Genomic DNA, 22,164 nt, shown 5'->3' on the forward strand with positions numbered 1-22,164 from the left:
TCCTGCCATCGGGTCCCGGAGAGACTGGCAATCTAGCGTACGTAGCGCGTCCTAAGATGGAGAGAGGGGAGAATCCGAACAGGAGTCAAGGTGAGGTCCCTGAGGGAGGACTGAGGGGATCTTGGCCCCTAGAACACGGATGGAGGGTGAGGTGTCCCAGAGAAACCTGCTCCTGCCCTCAGCGGTGGTAAGCTGTGTGGGGCGCCATGAGCCCGTGGCAGCCTGTGCTGACTTCCTCATCCGGGTCTGGGAGGACAGGGGTGACCTGTGGTAACAGTCGCGGCCTCGGGAGGGCAGAGGCGGAATCCTAGATCCTTCGTGGACTAAGGTGAGGATCCTGAGGGAGGACTGAGGGGACCCTGTGAGAACAGAGAAGGCTCCGAGGAGCCCTGGCGTGGGATGTACACAGGCCGCATTTCCTGCCATCCGGTCCCGGAGAGACTGGCAATCTAGCGTACGTAGCGCGTCCTAAGTTGGGGAGAGGGGAGAATCCGAACAGGAGTCAAGGTGAGGCCCCTGAGGGAGGACTGAGGGGATCTTGGCCCCTAGAACACGGATGGAGGGTGAGGTGTCCCAGAGAAACCTGCTCCTGCCCTCAGCTGTGGTAAGCTGTGCGGGGCGCCATGAGCCCGTGGCAGCCTGTGCTGACCTCCTCATCCGGGTCTCAGAGAAACCCGCCCCTGCCCTCAGCTGGGGTGAGCCGCGGGGCGAGATGAGCCCGTGGCAGCCTGTGCTGACTTCCTCATCCGGGTCTGGGAGAACAGGGGTGACCTGTGGTAACAGTCGCGGCCTCGGGAGGGCAGAGGCGGAATCCTAGATCCTTCGTGGACTAAGGTGAGGATCCTGAGGGAGGACTGAGGGGACCCTGTGAGAACAGAGAAGGCTCCGAGGAGCCCTGGCGTGGGATGTACACAGGCCGCATTTCCTGCCATCCGGTCCCGGAGAGACTGGCAATCTAGCGTACGTAGCGCGTCCTAAGTTGGGGAGAGGGGAGAATCCGAACAGGAGTCAAGGTGAGGCCCCTGAGGGAGGACTGAGGGGATCTTGGCCCCTAGAACACGGATGGAGGGTGAGGTGTCCCAGAGAAACCTGCTCCTGCCCTCAGCTGTGGTAAGCTGTGCGGGGCGCCATGAGCCCGTGGCAGCCTGTGCTGACCTCCTCATCCGGGTCTCAGAGAAACCCGCCCCTGCCCTCAGCTGGGGTGAGCCGCGGGACGAGATGAGCCCGTGGCAGCCTGTGCTGACTTCCTCATCCGGGTCTGGGAGAACAGGGGTGACCTGTGGTAACAGTCGCGGCCTCGGGAGGGCAGAGGCGGAATCCTAGATCCTTCGTGGACTAAGGTGAGGATCCTGAGGGAGGACTGAGGGGACCCTGTGAGAACAGAGAAGGCTCCGAGGAGCCCTGGCGTGGGATGTACACAGGCCGCATTTCCTGCCATCCGGTCCCGGAGAGACTGGCAATCTAGCGTACGTAGCGCGTCCTAAGTTGGGGAGAGGGGAGAATCCGAACAGGAGTCAAGGTGAGGCCCCTGAGGGAGGACTGAGGGGATCTTGGCCCCTAGAACACGGATGGAGGGTGAGGTGTCCCAGAGAAACCTGCTCCTGCCCTCAGCTGTGGTAAGCTGTGCGGGGCGCCATGAGCCCGTGGCAGCCTGTGCTGACCTCCTCATCCGGGTCTCAGAGAAACCCGCCCCTGCCCTCAGCTGGGGTGAGCCGCGGGGCGAGATGAGCCCGTGGCAGCCTGTGCTGACTTCCTCATCCGGGTCTGGGAGGACAGGGGTGACCTGTGGTAACAGTCGCGGCCTCGGGAGGGCAGAGGCGGAATCCTAGATCCTTCGTGGACTAAGGTGAGGATCCTGAGGGAGGACTGAGGGGACCCTGTGAGAACAGAGAAGGCTCCGAGGAGCCCTGGCGTGGGATGTACACAGGCCGCATTTCCTGCCATCCGGTCCCGGAGAGACTGGCAGTCTAGCGTACGTAGCGCGTCCTAAGTTGGGGAGAGGGGAGAATCCGAACAGGAGTCAAGGTGAGGCCCCTGAGGGAGGACTGAGGGGATCTTGGCCCCTAGAACACGGATGGAGGGTGAGGTGTCCCAGAGAAACCTGCTCCTGCCCTCAGCTGTGGTAAGCTGTGCGGGGCGCCATGAGCCCGTGGCAGCCTGTGCTGACCTCCTCATCCGGGTCTCAGAGAAACCCGCCCCTGCCCTCAGCTGGGGTGAGCCGCGGGGCGAGATGAGCCCGTGGCAGCCTGTGCTGACTTCGTCATCCGGGTCTGGGAGAACAGGGGTGACCTGTGGTAACAGTCGCGGCCTCGGGAGGGCAGAGGCGGAATCCTAGATCCTTCGTGGACTAAGGTGAGGATCCTGAGGGAGGACTGAGGGGACCCTGTGAGAACAGAGAAGGCTCCGAGGAGCCCTGGCGTGGGATGTACACAGGCCGCATTTCCTGCCATCCGGTCCCGGAGAGACTGGCAATCTAGCGTACGTAGCGCGTCCTAAGTTGGGGAGAGGGGAGAATCCGAACAGGAGTCAAGGTGAGGCCCCTGAGGGAGGACTGAGGGGATCTTGGCCCCTAGAACACGGATGGAGGGTGAGGTGTCCCAGAGAAACCTGCTCCTGCCCTCAGCTGTGGTAAGCTGTGCGGGGCGCCATGAGCCCGTGGCAGCCTGTGCTGACTTCCTCATCCGGGTCTCAGAGAATCCCGCCCCTGCCCTCAGCTGGGGTGAGCCGCGGGGCGAGATGAGCCCGTGGCAGCCTGTGCTGACTTCCTCATCCGGGTCTGGGAGAACAGGGGTGACCTGTGGTAACAGTCGCGGCCTCGGGAGGGCAGAGGCGGAATCCTAGATCCTTCGTGGACTAAGGTGAGGATCCTGAGGGAGGACTGAGGGGACCCTGTGAGAACAGAGAAGGCTCCGAGGAGCCCTCCGTGGGATGTACACAGGCCCCATTTGCTGCCATCCGGTCCCGGAGACACTGGCAATCTAGCGTACGTAGCGCGTCCTAAGTTGGGGAGAGGGGAGAATCCGAACAGGAGTCAAGGTGAGGCCCCTGAGGGAGGACTGAGGGGATCTTGGCCCCTAGAACACGGATGGAGGGTGAGGTGTCCCAGAGAAACCTGCTCCTGCCCTCAGCTGTGGTAAGCTTTTCGGGGTGCCATGAGCCCGTGGCAGCCTGTGCTGACTTCTTCATCCGGGTCTGGGAGAACAGGGGTGACCTGTGGTAACAGTCGCGGCCTCGGGAGGCCAGAGGCGGAATCCTAGATCCTTCGTGGACTAAGGTGAGGATCCTGAGGGAGGACTGAGGGGACCCTGTGAGAACAGAAAAGGCTCCGAGGAGCCCTGGCGTGGGATGTACACAGGCCGCATTTCCTGCCATCCGGTCCCGGAGAGACAGGCAATCTAGCGTACGTAGCGCGTCCTAAGTTGGGGAGAGGGGAGAATCCGAACAGGAGTCAAGGTGAGGCCCCTGAGGGAGGACTGAGGGGATCTTGGCCCCTAGAACACGGATGGAGGGTGAGGTGTCCCAGAGAAACCTGCTCCTGCCCTCAGCTGTGGTAAGCTGTGCGGGGCGCCATGAGCCCGTGGCAGCCTGTGCTGACCTCCTCATCCGGGTCTCAGAGAAACCCGCCCCTGCCCTCAGCTGGGGTGAGCCGCGGGGCGAGATGAGCCCGTGGCCGCCTGTGCTGACTTCCTCATCCGGGTCTGGGAGAACAGGGGTGACCTGTGGTAACAGTCGCGGCCTCGGGAGGGCAGAGGCGGAATCCTAGATCCTTCGTGGACTAAGGTGAGGATCCTGAGGGAGGACTGAGGGGACCCTGTGAGAACAGAGAAGGCTCCGAGGAGCCCTGGCGTGGGATGTACACAGGCCGCATTTCCTGCCATCCGGTCCCGGAGAGACTGGCAATCTAGCGTACGTAGCGCGTCCTAAGTTGGGGAGAGGGGAGAATCCGAACAGGAGTCAAGGTGAGGCCCCTGAGGGAGGACTGAGGGGATCTTGGCCCCTAGAACACGGATGGAGGGTGAGGTGTCCCAGAGAAACCTGCTCCTGCCCTCAGCTGTGGTAAGCTGTGCGGGGCGCCATGAGCCCGTGGCAGCCTGTGCTGACCTCCTCATCCGGGTCTCAGAGAAACCCGCCCCTGCCCTCAGCTGGGGTGAGCCGCGGGGCGAGATGAGCCCGTGGCAGCCTGTGCTGACTTCGTCATCCGGGTCTGGGAGAACAGGGGTGACCTGTGGTAACAGTCGCGGCCTCGGGAGGGCAGAGGCGGAATCCTAGATCCTTCGTGGACTAAGGTGAGGATCCTGAGGGAGGACTGAGGGGACCCTGTGAGAACAGAGAAGGCTCCGAGGAGCCCTGGCGTGGGATGTACACAGGCCGCATTTCCTGCCATCCGGTCCCGGAGAGACTGGCAATCTAGCGTACGTAGCGCGTCCTAAGTTGGGGAGAGGGGAGAATCCGAACAGGAGTCAAGGTGAGGCCCCTGAGGGAGGACTGAGGGGATCTTGGCCCCTAGAACACGGATGGAGGGTGAGGTGTCCCAGAGAAACCTGCTCCTGCCCTCAGCTGTGGTAAGCTGTGCGGGGCGCCATGAGCCCGTGGCAGCCTGTGCTGACTTCCTCATCCGGGTCTCAGAGAATCCCGTCCCTGCCCTCAGCTGGGGTGAGCCGCGGGGCGAGATGAGCCCGTGGCAGCCTGTGCTGACTTCCTCATCCGGGTCTGGGAGAACAGGGGTGACCTGTGGTAACAGTCGCGGCCTCGGGAGGGCAGAGGCGGAATCCTAGATCCTTCGTGGACTAAGGTGAGGATCCTGAGGGAGGACTGAGGGGACCCTGTGAGAACAGAGAAGGCTCCGAGGAGCCCTGGCGTGGGATGTACACAGGCCGCATTTCCTGCCATCCGGTCCTGGAGAGACTGGCAATCTAGCGTACGTAGCGCGTCCTAAGTTGGGGAGAGGGGAGAATCCGAACAGGAGTCAAGGTGAGGCCCATGAGGGAGGACTGAGGGGATCTTGGTCCCTAGAACACGGATGGAGGGTGAGGTGTCCCAGAGAAACCTGCTCCTACCCTCAGCTGAGGTAAGCTGTGCGGGGCGCCATGAGCCCGTGGCAGCCTGTGCTGACTTCCTCATCCGGGTCTGGGAGAACAGGGGTGACCTGTGGTAACAGTCGCGGCCTCGAGAGGCCAGAGGCGGAATCCTAGATCCTTCGTGGACTAAGGTGAGGATCCTGAGGGAGGACTGAGGGGACCCTGTGAGAACAGAGAAGGCTCCGAGGAGCCCTGGCGTGGGATGTACACAGGCCGCATTTGCTGCCATCCGGTCCCGGAGACACTGGCAATCTAGCGTACGTAGCGCGTCCTAAGTTGGGGAGAGGGGAGAATCCGAACAGGAGTCAAGGTGAGGCCCCTGAGAGAGGACTGAGGGGATCTTGGCCCCTAGAACACGGATGGAGGGTGAGGTGTCCCAGAGAAACCTGCTCCTGCCCTCAGCTGTGGTAAGCTGTGCGGGGCGCCATGAGCCCGTGGCAGCCTGTGCTGACCTCCTCATCCGGGTCTCAGAGAAACCCGCCCCTGCCCTCAGCTGGGGTGAGCCGCGGGGCGAGATGAGCCCGTGGCAGCCTGTGCTGACTTCCTCATCCGGGTCTGGGAGAACAGGGGTGACCTGTGGTAACAGTCGCGGCCTCGGGAGGCCAGAGGCGGAATCCTAGATCCTTCGTGGACTAAGGTGAGGATCCTGAGGGAGGACTGAGGGGACTCTGTGAGAACAGAGAAGGCTCCGAGGAGCCCTGGCGTGGGATGTACACAGGCCGCATTTCCTGCCATCCGGTCCCGGAGAGACTGGCAATCTAGCGTACGTAGCGCGTCCTAAGTTGGGGAGAGGGGAGAATCCGAACAGGAGTCAAGGTGAGGCCCCTGAGGGAGGACTGAGGGGATCTTGGCCCCTAGAACACGGATGGAGGGTGAGGTGTCCCAGAGAAACCTGCTCCTGCCCTCAGCTGTGGTAAGCTGTGCGGGGCGCCATGAGCCCGTGGCAGCCTGTGTTGACCTCCTCATCCAGGTCTCAGAGAAACCCGCCCCTGCCCTCAGCTGGGGTGAGCCGGGGGGCGAGATGAGCCCGTGGCCGCCTGTGCTGACTTCCTCATCCGGGTCTGGGAGAACAGGGGTGACCTGTGGTAACAGTCGCGGCCTCGGGAGGGCAGAGGCGGAATCCTAGATCCTTCGTGGACTAAGGTGAGGATCCTGAGGGAGGACTGAGGGGACCCTGTGAGAACAGAGAAGGCTCCGAGGAGCCCTGGCGTGGGATGTACACAGGCCGCATTTCCTGCCATCCTGTCCCGGAGAGACTGGCAATCTAGCGTACGTAGCGCGTCCTAAGTTGGGGAGAGGGGCGAATCCGAACAGGAGTCAAGGTGAGGCCCCTGAGGGAGGACTGAGGGGATCTTGGCCCCTAGAACACGGATGGAGGGTGAGGTGTCCCAGAGAAACCTGCTCCTGCCCTCAGCTGTGGTAAGCTGTGCGGGGCGCCATGAGCCCGTGGCAGCCTGTGCTGACTTCCTCATCCGGGTCTCAGAGAATCCCGCCCCTGCCCTCAGCTGGGGTGAGCCGCGGGGCGAGATGAGCCCGTGGCAGCCTGTGCTGACTTCCTCATCCGGGTCTGGGAGAACAGGGGTGACCTGTGGTAACAGTCGCGGCCTCGGGAGGGCAGAGGCGGAATCCTAGATCCTTCGTGGACTAAGGTGAGGATCCTGAGGGAGGACTGAGGGGACCCTGTGAGAACAGAGAAGGCTCCGAGGAGCCCTGGCGTGGGATGTACACAGGCCGCATTTCCTGCCATCCGGTCCCGGAGAGACTGGCAATCTAGCGTACGTAGCGCGTCCTAAGTTGGGGAGAGGGGAGAATCCGAACAGGAGTCAAGGTGAGGCCCCTGAGGGAGGACTGAGGGGATCTTGGCCCCTAGAACACGGATGGAGGGTGAGGTGTCCCAGAGAAACCTGCTCCTGCCCTCAGCTGTGGTAAGCTGTGCGGGGCGCCATGAGCCCGTGGCAGCCTGTGCTGACCTCCTCATCCGGGTCTCAGAGAAACCCGCCCCTGCCCTCAGCTGGGGTGAGCCGCCGGGCGAGATGAGCCCGTGGCAGCCTGTGCTGACTTCCTCATCCGGGTCTGGGAGAACAGGGGTGACCTGTGGTAACAGTCGCGGCCTCGGGAGGCCAGAGGCGGAATCCTAGATCCTTCGTGGACTAAGGTGAGGATCCTGAGGGAGGACTGAGGGGACCCTGTGAGAACAGAGAAGGCTCCGAGGAGCCCTGGCGTGGGATGTACACAGGCCGCATTTGCTGCCATCCGGTCCCGGAGACACTGGCAATCTAGCGTACGTAGCGCGTCCTAAGTTGGGGAGAGGGGAGAATCCGAACAGGAGTCAAGGTGAGGCCCCTGAGGGAGGACTGAGGGGATCTTGGCCCCTAGAACACGGATGGAGGGTGAGGTGTCCCAGAGAAACCTGCTCCTGCCCTCAGCTGTGGTAAGCTGTGCGGGGCGCCATGAGCCCGTGGCAGCCTGTGCTGACTTCCTCATCCGGGTCTCAGAGAAACCCGCCCCTGCCCTCAGCTGGGGTGAGCCGCGGGGCGAGATGAGCCCGTGGCAGCCTGTGCTGACTTCCTCATCCGGGTCTGGGAGAACAGGGGTGACCTGTGGTAACAGTCGCGGCCTCGGGAGGGCAGAGGCGGAATCCTAGATCCTTCGTGGACTAAGGTGAGGATCCTGAGGGAGGACTGAGGGGACCCTGTGAGAACAGAGAAGGCTCCGAGGAGCCCTCCGTGGGATGTACACAGGCCCCATTTGCTGCCATCCGGTCCCGGAGACACTGGCAATCTAGCGTACGTAGCGCGTCCTAAGTTGGGGAGAGGGGAGAATCCGAACAGGAGTCAAGGTGAGGCCCCTGAGGGAGGACTGAGGGGATCTTGGCCCCTAGAACACGGATGGAGGGTGAGGTGTCCCAGAGAAACCTGCTCCTGCCCTCAGCTGTGGTAAGCTTTTCGGGGTGCCATGAGCCCGTGGCAGCCTGTGCTGACTTCCTCATCCGGGTCTGGGAGAACAGGGGTGACCTGTGGTAACAGTCGCGGCCTCGGGAGGCCAGAGGCGGAATCCTAGATCCTTCGTGGACTAAGGTGAGGATCCTGAGGGAGGACTGAGGGGACCCTGTGAGAACAGAGAAGGCTCCGAGGAGCCCTGGCGTGGGATGTACACAGGCCGCATTTGCTGCCATCCGGTCCCGGAGACACTGGCAATCTAGCGTACGTAGCGCGTCCTAAGTTGGGGAGAGGGGAGAATCCGAACAGGAGTCAAGGTGAGGCCCCTGAGAGAGGACTGAGGGGATCTTGGCCCCTAGAACACGGATGGAGGGTGAGGTGTCCCAGAGAAACCTGCTCCTGCCCTCAGCTGTGGTAAGCTGTGCGGGGCGCCATGAGCCTGTGGCAGCCTGTGCTGACCTCCTCATCCGGGTCTCAGAGAAACCCGCCCCTGCCCTCAGCTGGGGTGAGCCGCGGGGCGAGATGAGCCCGTGGCAGCCTGTGCTGACTTCCTCATCCGGGTCTGGGAGAACAGGGGTGACCTGTGGTAACAGTCGCGGCCTCGGGAGGCCAGAGGCGGAATCCTAGATCCTTCGTGGACTAAGGTGAGGATCCTGAGGGAGGACTGAGGGGACTCTGTGAGAACAGAGAAGGCTCCGAGGAGCCCTGGCGTGGGATGTACACAGGCCGCATTTCCTGCCATCCGGTCCCGGAGAGACTGGCAATCTAGCGTACGTAGCGCGTCCTAAGTTGGGGAGAGGGGAGAATCCGAACAGGAGTCAAGGTGAGGCCCCTGAGGGAGGACTGAGGGGATCTTGGCCCCTAGAACACGGATGGAGGGTGAGGTGTCCCAGAGAAACCTGCTCCTGCCCTCAGCTGTGGTAAGCTGTGCGGGGCGCCATGAGCCCGTGGCAGCCTGTGTTGACCTCCTCATCCAGGTCTCAGAGAAACCCGCCCCTGCCCTCAGCTGGGGTGAGCCGGGGGGCGAGATGAGCCCGTGGCCGCCTGTGCTGACTTCCTCATCCGGGTCTGGGAGAACAGGGGTGACCTGTGGTAACAGTCGCGGCCTCGGGAGGGCAGAGGCGGAATCCTAGATCCTTCGTGGACTAAGGTGAGGATCCTGAGGGAGGACTGAGGGGACCCTGTGAGAACAGAGAAGGCTCCGAGGAGCCCTGGCGTGGGATGTACACAGGCCGCATTTCCTGCCATCCGGTCCCGGAGAGACTGGCAATCTAGCGTACGTAGCGCGTCCTAAGTTGGGGAGAGGGGAGAATCCGAACAGGAGTCAAGGTGAGGCCCCTGAGGGAGGACTGAGGGGATCTTGGCCCCTAGAACACGGATGGAGGGTGAGGTGTCCCAGAGAAACCTGCTCCTGCCCTCAGCTGTGGTAAGCTGTGCGGGGCGCCATGAGCCCGTGGCAGCCTGTGCTGACCTCCTCATCCGGGTCTCAGAGAAACCCGCCCCTGCCCTCAGCTGGGGTGAGCCGCGGGGCGAGATGAGCCCGTGGCAGCCTGTGCTGACTTCGTCATCCGGGTCTGGGAGAACAGGGGTGACCTGTGGTAACAGTCGCGGCCTCGGGAGGGCAGAGGCGGAATCCTAGATCCTTCGTGGACTAAGGTGAGGATCCTGAGGGAGGACTGAGGGGACCCTGTGAGAACAGAGAAGGCTCCGAGGAGCCCTGGCGTGGGATGTACACAGGCCGCATTTCCTGCCATCCGGTCCCGGAGAGACTGGCAATCTAGCGTACGTAGCGCGTCCTAAGTTGGGGAGAGGGGAGAATCCGAACAGGAGTCAAGGTGAGGCCCCTGAGGGAGGACTGAGGGGATCTTGGCCCCTAGAACACGGATGGAGGGTGAGGTGTCCCAGAGAAACCTGCTCCTGCCCTCAGCTGTGGTAAGCTGTGCGGGGCGCCATGAGCCCGTGGCAGCCTGTGCTGACTTCCTCATCCGGGTCTCAGAGAATCCCGTCCCTGCCCTCAGCTGGGGTGAGCCGCGGGGCGAGATGAGCCCGTGGCAGCCTGTGCTGACTTCCTCATCCGGGTCTGGGAGAACAGGGGTGACCTGTGGTAACAGTCGCGGCCTCGGGAGGGCAGAGGCGGAATCCTAGATCCTTCGTGGACTAAGGTGAGGATCCTGAGGGAGGACTGAGGGGACCCTGTGAGAACAGAGAAGGCTCCGAGGAGCCCTGGCGTGGGATGTACACAGGCCGCATTTCCTGCCATCCGGTCCTGGAGAGACTGGCAATCTAGCGTACGTAGCGCGTCCTAAGTTGGGGAGAGGGGAGAATCCGAACAGGAGTCAAGGTGAGGCCCATGAGGGAGGACTGAGGGGATCTTGGTCCCTAGAACACGGATGGAGGGTGAGGTGTCCCAGAGAAACCTGCTCCTACCCTCAGCTGAGGTAAGCTGTGCGGGGCGCCATGAGCCCGTGGCAGCCTGTGCTGACTTCCTCATCCGGGTCTGGGAGAACAGGGGTGACCTGTGGTAACAGTCGCGGCCTCGGGAGGCCAGAGGCGGAATCCTAGATCCTTCGTGGACTAAGGTGAGGATCCTGAGGGAGGACTGAGGGGACCCTGTGAGAACAGAGAAGGCTCCGAGGAGCCCTGGCGTGGGATGTACACAGGCCGCATTTGCTGCCATCCGGTCCCGGAGACACTGGCAATCTAGCGTACGTAGCGCGTCCTAAGTTGGGGAGAGGGGAGAATCCGAACAGGAGTCAAGGTGAGGCCCCTGAGAGAGGACTGAGGGGATCTTGGCCCCTAGAACACGGATGGAGGGTGAGGTGTCCCAGAGAAACCTGCTCCTGCCCTCAGCTGTGGTAAGCTGTGCGGGGCGCCATGAGCCTGTGGCAGCCTGTGCTGACCTCCTCATCCGGGTCTCAGAGAAACCCGCCCCTGCCCTCAGCTGGGGTGAGCCGCGGGGCGAGATGAGCCCGTGGCAGCCTGTGCTGACTTCCTCATCCGGGTCTGGGAGAACAGGGGTGACCTGTGGTAACAGTCGCGGCCTCGGGAGGCCAGAGGCGGAATCCTAGATCCTTCGTGGACTAAGGTGAGGATCCTGAGGGAGGACTGAGGGGACTCTGTGAGAACAGAGAAGGCTCCGAGGAGCCCTGGCGTGGGATGTACACAGGCCGCATTTCCTGCCATCCGGTCCCGGAGAGACTGGCAATCTAGCGTACGTAGCGCGTCCTAAGTTGGGGAGAGGGGAAAATCCGAACAGGAGTCAAGGTGAGGCCCCTGAGGGAGGACTGAGGGGATCTTGGCCCCTAGAACACGGATGGAGGGTGAGGTGTCCCAGAGAAACCTGCTCCTGCCCTCAGCTGTGGTAAGCTGTGCGGGGCGCCATGAGCCCGTGGCAGCCTGTGTTGACCTCCTCATCCAGGTCTCAGAGAAACCCGCCCCTGCCCTCAGCTGGGGTGAGCCGGGGGGCGAGATGAGCCCGTGGCCGCCTGTGCTGACTTCCTCATCCGGGTCTGGGAGAACAGGGGTGACCTGTGGTAACAGTCGCGGCCTCGGGAGGGCAGAGGCGGAATCCTAGATCCTTCGTGGACTAAGGTGAGGATCCTGAGGGAGGACTGAGGGGACCCTGTGAGAACAGAGAAGGCTCCGAGGAGCCCTGGCGTGGGATGTACACAGGCCGCATTTCCTGCCATCCTGTCCCGGAGAGACTGGCAATCTAGCGTACGTAGCGCGTCCTAAGTTGGGGAGAGGGGCGAATCCGAACAGGAGTCAAGGTGAGGCCCCTGAGGGAGGACTGAGGGGATCTTGGCCCCTAGAACACGGATGGAGGGTGAGGTGTCCCAGAGAAACCTGCTCCTGCCCTCAGCTGTGGTAAGCTGTGCGGGGCGCCATGAGCCCGTGGCAGCCTGTGCTGACTTCCTCATCCGGGTCTGGGAGAACAGGGGTGACCTGTGGTAACAGTCGCGGCCTCGGGAGGGCAGAGGCGGAATCCTAGATCCTTCGTGGACTAAGGTGAGGATCCTGAGGGAGGACTGAGGGGACCCTGTGAGAACAGAGAAGGCTCCGAGGAGCCCTGGCGTGGGATGTACACAGGCCGCATTTGCTGCCATCCGGTCCCGGAGACACTGGCAATCTAGCGTACGTAGCGCGTCCTAAGTTGGGGAGAGGGGCGAATCCGAACAGGAGTCAAGGTGAGGCCCCTGAGGGAGGACTGAGGGGATCTTGGCCCCTAGAACACGGATGGAGGGTGAGGTGTCCCAGAGAAACCTGCTCCTGCCCTCAGCTGTGGTAAGCTGTGCGGGGCGCCATGAGCCCGTGGCAGCCTGTGCTGACTTCCTCATCCGGGTCTCAGAGAAACCCGCCCCTGCCCTCAGCTGGGGTGAGCCGCGGGGCGAGATGAGCCCGTGGCAGCCTGTGCTGACTTCCTCATCCGGGTCTGGGAGAACAGGGGTGACCTGTGGTAACAGTCGCGGCCTCGGGAGGGCAGAGGCGGAATCCTAGATCCTTCGTGGACTAAGGTGAGGATCCTGAGGGAGGACTGAGGGGACCCTGTGAGAACAGAGAAGGCTCCGAGGAGCCCTCCGTGGGATGTACACAGGCCGCATTTGCTGCCATCCGGTCCCGGAGACACTGGCAATCTAGCGTACGTAGCGCGTCCTAAGTTGGGGAGAGGGGAGAATCCGAACAGGAGTCAAGGTGAGGCCCCTGAGGGAGGACTGAGGGGATCTTGGCCCCTAGAACACGGATGGAGGGTGAGGTGTCCCAGAGAAACCTGCTCCTGCCCTCAGCTGTGGTAAGCTTTTCGGGGTGCCATGAGCCCGTGGCAGCCTGTGCTGACTTCTTCATCCGGGTCTGGGAGAACAGGGGTGACCTGTGGTAACAGTCGCGGCCTCGGGAGGCCAGAGGCGGAATCCTAGATCCTTCGTGGACTAAGGTGAGGATCCTGAGGGAGGACTGAGGGGACCCTGTGAGAACAGAGAAGGCTCCGAGGAGCCCTGGCGTGGGATGTACACAGGCCGCATTTCCTGCCATCCGGTCCCGGAGAGACTGGCAATCTAGCGTACGTAGCGCGTCCTAAGTTGGGGAGAGGGGAGAATCCGAACAGGAGTCAAGGTGAGGCCCCTGAGGGAGGACTGAGGGGATCTTGGCCCCTAGAACACGGATGGAGGGTGAGGTGTCCCAGAGAAACCTGCTCCTGCCCTCAGCTGTGGTAAGCTGTGCGGGGCGCCATGAGCCCGTGGCAGCCTGTGCTGACCTCCTCATCCGGGTCTCAGAGAAACCCGCCCCTGCCCTCAGCTGGGGTGAGCCGCGGGGCGAGATGAGCCCGTGGCCGCCTGTGCTGACTTTCTCATCCGGGTCTGGGAGAACAGGGGTGACCTGTGGTAACAGTCGCGGCCTCGGGAGGGCAGAGGCGGAATCCTAGATCCTTCGTGGACTAAGGTGAGGATCCTGAGGGAGGACTGAGGGGACCCTGTGAGAACAGAGAAGGCTCCGAGGAGCCCTGGCGTGGGATGTACACAGGCCGCATTTCCTGCCATCCTGTCCCGGAGAGACTGGCAATCTAGCGTACGTAGCGCGTCCTAAGTTGGGGAGAGGGGAGAATCCGAACAGGAGTCAAGGTGAGGCCCCTGAGGGAGGACTGAGGGGATCTTGGCCCCTAGAACACGGATGGAGGGTGAGGTGTCCCAGAGAAACCTGCTCCTGCCCTCAGCTGTGGTAAGCTGTGCGGGGCGCCATGAGCCCGTGGCAGCCTGTGCTGACTTCCTCATCCGGGTCTCAGAGAAACCCGCCCCTGCCCTCAGCTGGGGTGAGCCGCGGGGCGAGATGAGCCCGTGGCAGCCTGTGCTGACTTCGTCATCCGGGTCTGGGAGAACAGGGGTGACCTGTGGTAACAGTCGCGGCCTCGGGAGGGCAGAGGCGGAATCCTAGATCCTTCGTGGACTAAGGTGAGGATCCTGAGGGAGGACTGAGGGGACCCTGTGAGAACAGAGAAGGCTCCGAGGAGCCCTCCGTGGGATGTACACAGGCCGCATTTGCTGCCATCCGGTCCCGGAGACACTGGCAATCTAGCGTACGTAGCGCGTCCTAAGTTGGGGAGAGGGGAGAATCCGAACAGGAGTCAAGGTGAGGCCCCTGAGGGAGGACTGAGGGGATCTTGGCCCCCAGAACACGGATGGAGGGTGAGGTGTCCCAGAGAAACCTGCTCCTGCCCTCAGCTGTGGTAAGCTTTTCGGGGTGCCATGAGCCCGTGGCAGCCTGTGCTGACTTCTTCATCCGGGTCTGGGAGAACAGGGGTGACCTGTGGTAACAGTCGCGGCCTCGGGAGGCCAGAGGCGGAATCCTAGATCCTTCGTGGACTAAGGTGAGGATCCTGAGGGAGGACTGAGGGGACCCTGTGAGAACAGAGAAGGCTCCGAGGAGCCCTGGCGTGGGATGTACACAGGCCGCATTTGCTGCCATCCGGTCCCGGAGACACTGGCAATCTAGCGTACGTAGCGCGTCCTAAGTTGGGGAGAGGGGAGAATCCGAACAGGAGTCAAGGTGAGGCCCCTGAGGGAGGACTGAGGGGATCTTGGCCCCTAGAACACGGATGGAGGGTGAGGTGTCCCAGAGAAACCTGCTCCTGCCCTCAGCTGTGGTAAGCTGTGCGGGGCGCCATGAGCCCGTGGCAGCCTGTGCTGACTTCCTCATCCGGGTCTGGGAGAACAGGGGTGACCTGTGGTAACAGTCGCGGCCTCGGGAGGGCAGAGGCGGAATCCTAGATCCTTCGTGGACTAAGGTGAGGATCCTGAGGGAGGACTGAGGGGACCCTGTGAGAACAGAGAAGGCTCCGAGGAGCCCTGGCGTGGGATGTACACAGGCCGCATTTCCTGCCATCCGGTCCCGGAGAGACTGGCAATCTAGCGTACGTAGCGCGTCCTAAGTTGGGGAGAGGGGAGAATCCGAACAGGAGTCAAGGTGAGGCCCCTGAGGGAGGACTGAGGGGATCTTGGCCCCTAGAACACGGATGGAGGGTGAGGTGTCCCAGAGAAACCTGCTCCTGCCCTCAGCTGTGGTAAGCTGTGCGGGGCGCCATGAGCCCGTGGCAGCCTGTGCTGACCTCCTCATCCGGGTCTCAGAGAAACCCGCCCCTGCCCTCAGCTGGGGTGAGCCGCGGGGCAAGATGAGCCCGAGGCCGCCTGTGCTGACTTCCTCATCCGGGTCTGGGAGAACAGGGGTGACCTGTGGTAACAGTTGCGGCCTCGGGAGGGCAGAGGCGGAATCCTAGATCCTTCGTGGACTAAGGTGAGGATCCTGAGGGAGGACTGAGGGGACCCTGTGAGAACAGAGAAGGCTCCGAGGAGCCCTGGCGTGGGATGTACACAGGCCGCATTTCCTGCCATCCGGTCCCGGAGAGACTGGCAATCTAGCGTACGTAGCGCGTCCTAAGTTGGGGAGAGGGGAGAATCCGAACAGGAGTCAAGGTGAGGCCCCTGAGGGAGGACTGAGGGGATCTTGGCCCCTAGAACACGGATGGAGGGTGAGGTGTCCCAGAGAAACCTGCTCCTGCCCTCAGCTGTGGTAAGCTGTGCGGGGCGCCATGAGCCCGTGGCAGCCTGTGCTGACTTCCTCATCCGGGTCTGGGAGAACAGGGGTGACCTGTGGTAACAGTCGCGGCCTCGGGAGGCCAGAGGCGGAATCCTAGATCCTTCGTGGACTAAGGTGAGGATCCTAAGGGAGGACTGAGGGGACCCTGTGAGAACAGAGAAGGCTCCGAGGAGCCCTGGCGTGGGATGTACACAGGCCGCATTTGCTGCCATCCGGTCCCGGAGACACTGGCAATCTAGCGTACGTAGCGCGTCCTAAGTTGGGGAGAGGGGAGAATCCGAACAGGAGTCAAGGTGAGGCCCCTGAGGGAGGACTGAGGGGATCTTGGCCCCTAGAACACGGATGGAGGGTGAGGTGTCCCAGAGAAACCTGCTCCTGCCCTCAGCTGTGGTAAGCTGTGCGGGGCGCCATGAGCCCGTGGCAGCCTGTGCTGACTTCCTCATCCGGGTCTCAGAGAAACCCGCCCCTGCCCTCAGCTGGGGTGAGCCGCGGGGCGAGATGAGCCCGTGGCAGCCTGTGCTGACTTCCTCATCCGGGTCTGGGAGAACAGGGGTGACCTGTGGTAACAGTCGCGGCCTCGGGAGGGCAGAGGCGGAATCCTAGATCCTTCGTGGACTAAGGTGAGGATCCTGAGGGAGGACTGAGGGGACCCTGTGAGAACAGAGAAGGCTCCGAGGAGCCCTCCATGGGATGTACACAGGCCGCATTTGCTGCCATCCGGTCCCGGAGACACTGGCAATCTAGCGTACGTAGCGCGTCCTAAGTTGGGGAGAGGGGAGAATCCGAACAGGAGTCAAGGTGAGGCCCCTGAGGGAGGACTGAGGGGATCTTGGCCCCTAGAACACGGATGGAGGGTGAGGTGTCCCAGAGAAACCTGCTCCTGCCCTCAGCTGTGGTAAGCTTTTCGGGGTGCCATGAGCCCGTGGCAGCCTGTGCTGACTTCTTCATCCGGGTCTGGGAGAACAGGGGTGACCTGTGGTAACAGTCGCGGCCTCGGGAGGCCAGAGGCGGAATCCTAGATCCTTCGTGGACTAAGGTGAGGATCCTGAGGGAGGACTGAGGGGACCCTGTGAGAACAGAGAAGGCTCCGAGGAGCCCTGGCGTGGGATGTACACAGGCCGCATTTCCTGCCATCCGGTCCCGGAGACACTGGCAATCTAGCGTACGTAGTGCGTCCTAAGTTGGGGAGAGGGGAGAATCCGAACAGGAGTCAAGGTGAGGCCCCTGAGGGAGGACTGAGGGGATCTTGGCCCCTAGAACACGGATGGAGGGTGAGGTGTCCCAGAGAAACCTGCTCCTGCCCTCAGCTGTGGTAAGCTGTGCGGGGCGCCATGAGCCCGTGGCAGCCTGTGCTGACCTCCTCATCCGGGTCTCAGAGAAACCCGCCCCTGCCCTCAGCTGGGGTGAGCCGCGGGGCGACATGAGCCCGTGGCAGCCTGTGCTGACTTCCTCATCCGGGTCTGGGAGAACAGGGGTGACCTGTGGTAACAGTCGCGGCCTCGGGAGGGCAGAGGCGGAATCCTAGATCCTTCGTGGACTAAGGTGAGGATCCTGAGGGAGGACTGAGGGGACCCTGTGAGAACAGAGAAGGCTCCGAGGAGCCCTCCATGGGATGTACACAGGCCGCATTTGCTGCCATCCGGTCCCGGAGACACTGGCAATCTAGCGTACGTAGCGCGTCCTAAGTTGGGGAGAGGGGAGAATCCGAACAGGAGTCAAGGTGAGGCCCCTGAGGGAGGACTGAGGGGATCTTGGCCCCTAGAACACGGATGGAGGGTGAGGTGTCCCAGAGAAACCTGCTCCTGCCCTCAGCTGTGGTAAGCTTTTCGGGGTGCCATGAGCCCGTGGCAGCCTGTGCTGACTTCTTCATCCGGGTCTGGGAGAACAGGGGTGACCTGTGGTAACAGTCGCGGCCTCGGGAGGGCAGAGGCGGAATCCTAGATCCTTCGTGGACTAAGGTGAGGATCCTGAGGGAGGACTGAGGGGACCCTGTGAGAACAGAGAAGGCTCCGAGGAGCCCTGGCGTGGGATGTACACAGGCCGCATTTCCTGCCATCCGGTCCCGGAGAGACTGGCAATCTAGCGTACGTAGCGCGTCCTAAGTTGGGGAGAGGGGAGAATCCGAACAGGAGTCAAGGTGAGGCCCCTGAGGGAGGACTGAGGGGATCTTGGCCCCTAGAACACGGATGGAGGGTGAGGTGTCCCAGAGAAACCTGCTCCTGCCCTCAGCTGTGGTAAGCTGTGCGGGGCGCCATGAGCCCGTGGCAGCCTGTGCTGACCTCCTCATCCGGGTCTCAGAGAAACCCGCCCCTGCCCTCAGCTGGGGTGAGCCGCGGGGCGAGATGAGCCCGTGGCAGCCTGTGCTGACTTCCTCATCCGGGTCTGGGAGAACAGGGGTGACCTGTGGTAACAGTCGCGGCCTCGAGAGGGCAGAGGCGGAATCCTAGATCCTTCGTGGACTAAGGTGAGGATCCTGAGGGAGGACTGAGGGGACCCTGTGAGAACAGAGAAGGCTCCGAGGAGCCCTGGCTTGGGATGTACACAGGCCGCATTTCCTGCCATCCGGTCCCGGAGAGACTGGCAATCTAGCGTACGTAGCGCGTCCTAAGTTGGAGAGGGGAGAATCCGAACAGGAGTCAAGGTGAGGCCCCTGAGGGAGGACTGAGGGGATCTTGGCCCCTAGAACACGGATGGAGGGTGAGGTGTCCCAGAGAAACCTGCTCCTGCCCTCAGCTGTGGTAAGCTGTGCGGGGCGCCATGAGCCCGTGGCAGCCTGTGCTGACTTCCTCATCTGGGTCTGGGAGAACAGGGGTGACCTGTGGTAACAGTCGCGGCCTCGAGAGGGCAGAGGCGGAATCCTAGATCCTTCGTGGACTAAGGTGAGGATCCTGAGGGAGGACTGAGGGGACCCTGTGAGAACAGAGAAGGCTCTGAGAAGCCCTGGCGTGGGATGTACACAGGCAGCATTTCCTGACATCCGGGTCCTGGAGGTACTGGGAAATTAGTGTAAGTAGTGTGTCCTAAGTTGGAGAGAGGGGAGAATCCTAACAGGAGTCAAGGTGAGGCCCCTGAGGGAGGACCGAAGGGATCCTGAACCTCAGAACACAGATGGAGGGTGAAGTATCCCAGACAAACCCACCACTGCCCTCAGCTGTGGTATCCCAAAGGCTGAGAGCAGCCTGTGCTGACTTCCCTCACCCGGGTCCCACAGAGCCTGGGGACCTGGGATAACTGTGGGGTGGTCAGAGGCGGAATCCTAGACCCTTCGTAGACCAAGGTGAAGACCCTGAGGCATGACTGAGGAGACCCCGTGAGAACAGAGAGGGCTCTGGGGGCCCTGGCGTGGGATATGCACAGGCAGCATTTCCTGACATCCGGGTCTCAGAAACACTGGGGATCTAGGATGAAGGGCAGGGGCCTTAGGTGGGCAGAAAGAAAAATCCCAGGTCCTGCGGGTGTCAAGGTGAGGACTCTGAGGGAGGACTAAGGGGAACTTGGGCCCCAGACCAGATTGGGCTCTGGGAGGCCTTGGGGCGGGATGACTACAGGGAGCATTTCCTGACATCAGCCTCTCAGAGAGACTGGGAATGTAGTGAAAGGGGCGAGGCCTCAGTGGGGAGAGGGGAGACTCCAATGTCCTAACAGGAGTCAAGGGAAGGAATCAAACCCCTGAGGGAAGACTGAGGGGAACTTGGACCCCACAAGCGGCCCCAGATGGAATCGGGGAGGGGTTGCAAATGTGCTATTTCCTGACTTCCTGCACGGCCACCTAAGGTGAGTTATCAGCATATGGTATTGTACTCAAGTGCACAAAGGTAGGAGGCTCAGGCTTTGTCAAGAGTAGTGGTGAGGACCTTGAGAGAGGACTGGCTGAACTCATGCGAAAATGTACTAAACCCCAGCTATCCCTGCCCTTTCTGTTGGGCACAGAAGGACCTGAAGCAGTTTGACTGTACGTGGTGCCCTCTCATTTCCATCTTTGTTCTCACATAAAGGTGAGACACTTCATTTAAGGAAGGTGGATTGAGGTAAACAGAAGGAAGCTCTGCCAGGCATTAAGGTGAGAACTGATCAGACCTCCCCCCCAATCCCAGGACAGATGGACCCCACAGTATTCAGCCACCCCTTGCTCTTCCCCCTGGGAAGGCCCTGGGCAAGCATAGTTAGATGTGAAGCCCCATAATTTCCTTCTGTTCAGTCTAGGGATCCTGTTTTGAGAGTTTCGTCTCAGGCCTGCAGTGAGGAGAGCCCACGTCCTGCCAGGGAAAAGGTGAGAGCCCTGCGTGAGCACAAATGGGACCACCCATCCCAGAAGAATGAGGACCTCACAGAGTCCATCCTCCTATCAGCACCAAGGGGCCCAGCACCGTACCACAGTTTACAACCGAGGTGCCCCCTTGTTTCCTCTCACAGGGGCTCCAGGAACCAAGAGGTGAAAGCCCAGATCTGAAGCTCGTGTCTACAGGTCACAGATCAGAGGAGGTCCAGGCAGCACGAGGAGTCAAGGTGAGGTGAGGTGCCTGCCTTGAGTGTGCACCAGGCAGGGACTCCCCACCCCAGAACAGACAGGACCCCACAAGACCCAAATCCCTTCCCCCTTCATCCCCAGAACCTTGGGCTGTGCTGCCCGCACCCTGGGGGGAGCCACCTCACTTCCTCCTTCAGTAGCCACGGGTCAGGCCGCTCAGGAGGAGCTCCTCTATGAGGCCCGAGAGCACCCCTCAAGAGGAGACCTGTCAGTGGCCTGAGTCAGACCGCCCAGGGTGGATTTCTCAGTCAAAGCTGCTCACACCCTCTCTCTCCCCCAGGCCTGTGGATCCAGTTCTGCACTGTCTGTCCGTACTCTTGCTACCAGGAGTCATTATGCCTCCACCTCCAAAGCGTTTGTGTTACATGAAGTGTTGGTGCTGCATACTTAAGGAAAACCTTCAGTCCCAGAGCGAGAACTGGGGACTTTGGAATGCACAAGTTCCTCAGTGTGAGGAGGAGAGGGAGCACACCTCCTCCTCCTCTTCCTCCTCCTCCTCTTCCTCCTCCTCCTCTTCATCCTCCTCCTCTTGCTCGTCCTCCTCTTCTTCCTCCTCCTCCTCTTCTTCCTCCTCCTCCTCTTCTTCCTCCTCCTCCTCTTCTTCCTCCTCCTCCTCTTCTTCCTCCTCCTCCTCTTCTTCCTCCTCCTGTTCCTCCTCTTCCTCCTCTTCCTCCTCATCCTCTTCTTCCTCTTCTTCTTCTTCCTCCTCCTCTCCCCACCCCACCTCCTCCTTCTGTTTTCTGACCCCAGGCACCACAATTGAGGTTCCTGATACTGCTGGGACACCGAGTCCTTTCCAGGCTTCTCAGAGAGTTTGGACCTTACCCACTGCCCTAGCAACCACTCCATCAATCATATCAGATCAGGGATCTGGCAGTAGAAAAAGAAAAAGGCCAAGCACTTCGCAGGCCCTGCCAGATGGTGGGCACTTGCTCAGAGATGCAATAGATGGTAAGGTGGGGGATCTGGTGTCATTCCTGCTCGTCAGATATCACAGAAAGGAGGTGGCCACAAAGGCAGAAATGCTTAGCGTTATCAAAGATTACCAAGACCTCTTCCCCATGATCCTCAGTCAAGCCACTGACTGCATGAATCTGGTCTTTGGTATTGATGTGAAGGCGTTGGACCCCACAGGTCTCTTCTATGTCTTGGTCAACACCTTGGGTCTCACCTACAATGATTTGTTGAGTGGTGATGAGGAGAGCATGCCCATGGCTGGCCTCCTTGTAAATACCTTGAGTATAATCTTCATAGCTGGCAACTGTGCACCTGAGGAAAAGATCTGGGAAATGCTAGGTATCATGGGCCTGTATGCTGGTATGAACCATTTCATCTATGGGGACCCCAGGGAGCTGCTGACCCAAGTGTGGGTGCAACAAGGGTATCTGGAATACCGACAGGTGCCCAATAGTGATCCTGCCTGCTATGAGTTCCTGTGGGGTCCCCGGACTTATGCAGAGACCACTAAGATGAAAGTCTTAGAGTTCTTGGCCAAAGTTCATGATACCACCCCCAGTGCCTTTCCTAGCTTGTATGAAGAAGCTTTGCAAAGTGAAAAAACAGGACCCCAAGCCAGAGTTGTAGCCAGGGCCAGGGCCAGGGATGGGACTTGTGCCAGGACCAGGGCCTATTCCAAGGTCACATCCAACAGCTTATCTTGCCCCAACTGAAGTGGAGGAAAATGTTTCATTCTGTTTGATGAGAACAGTCACTTATCTAAGTAGTGGAGAGGCAAGATGGGGCTTGGGAGTATTGAATATATTATATCTTTGTGTTCCTGCTGTGTAAGGGTGATTTGGAGATTTTTTTTTCTTTTTGGTACTTTTCAAATGCTGTTCCTATTAACAAAAGGCTTAATTAACTTCAAGTTCTAAGTTTACAAATGACATTCATCAAAAATGTATTGCTGTTATCCAGTTTAAGAAGTGAACATTTTAGCTACAGTTATTGTCATAAGCCTGTATAAGTGATGGTGAACTCCTTTAGGTTTTATTTGTTGGGAGCATTTTTTATCTATCCTTTTCTGAATGATAAC

The 22,164-nt window shown here is 60.8% G+C and overlaps 1 protein-coding gene across 1 annotated transcript; it reads left to right on the forward strand.

Annotated features, from left to right (window-relative positions):
- The first annotated feature begins 17,854 nt into the window (after window positions 1-17,854).
- Window positions 17,855-21,799, forward strand: LOC128069457 (melanoma-associated antigen 10-like). Its single transcript, XM_052662649.1, has 4 exons — window positions 17,855-17,926; window positions 20,015-20,112; window positions 20,410-20,594; window positions 20,769-21,799. Exons 1-4 carry the CDS (start codon window positions 17,855-17,857, stop codon window positions 21,797-21,799), a joined length of 1,386 nt encoding a protein of 461 aa, XP_052518609.1.
- The last annotated feature ends 365 nt before the right edge of the window (window positions 21,800-22,164 follow it).

The sequence above is a fragment of the Budorcas taxicolor genome, chromosome X (assembly GCF_023091745.1).
Source record: "Budorcas taxicolor isolate Tak-1 chromosome X, Takin1.1, whole genome shotgun sequence".
Classification (NCBI taxonomy): domain Eukaryota; kingdom Metazoa; phylum Chordata; class Mammalia; order Artiodactyla; family Bovidae; genus Budorcas; species Budorcas taxicolor.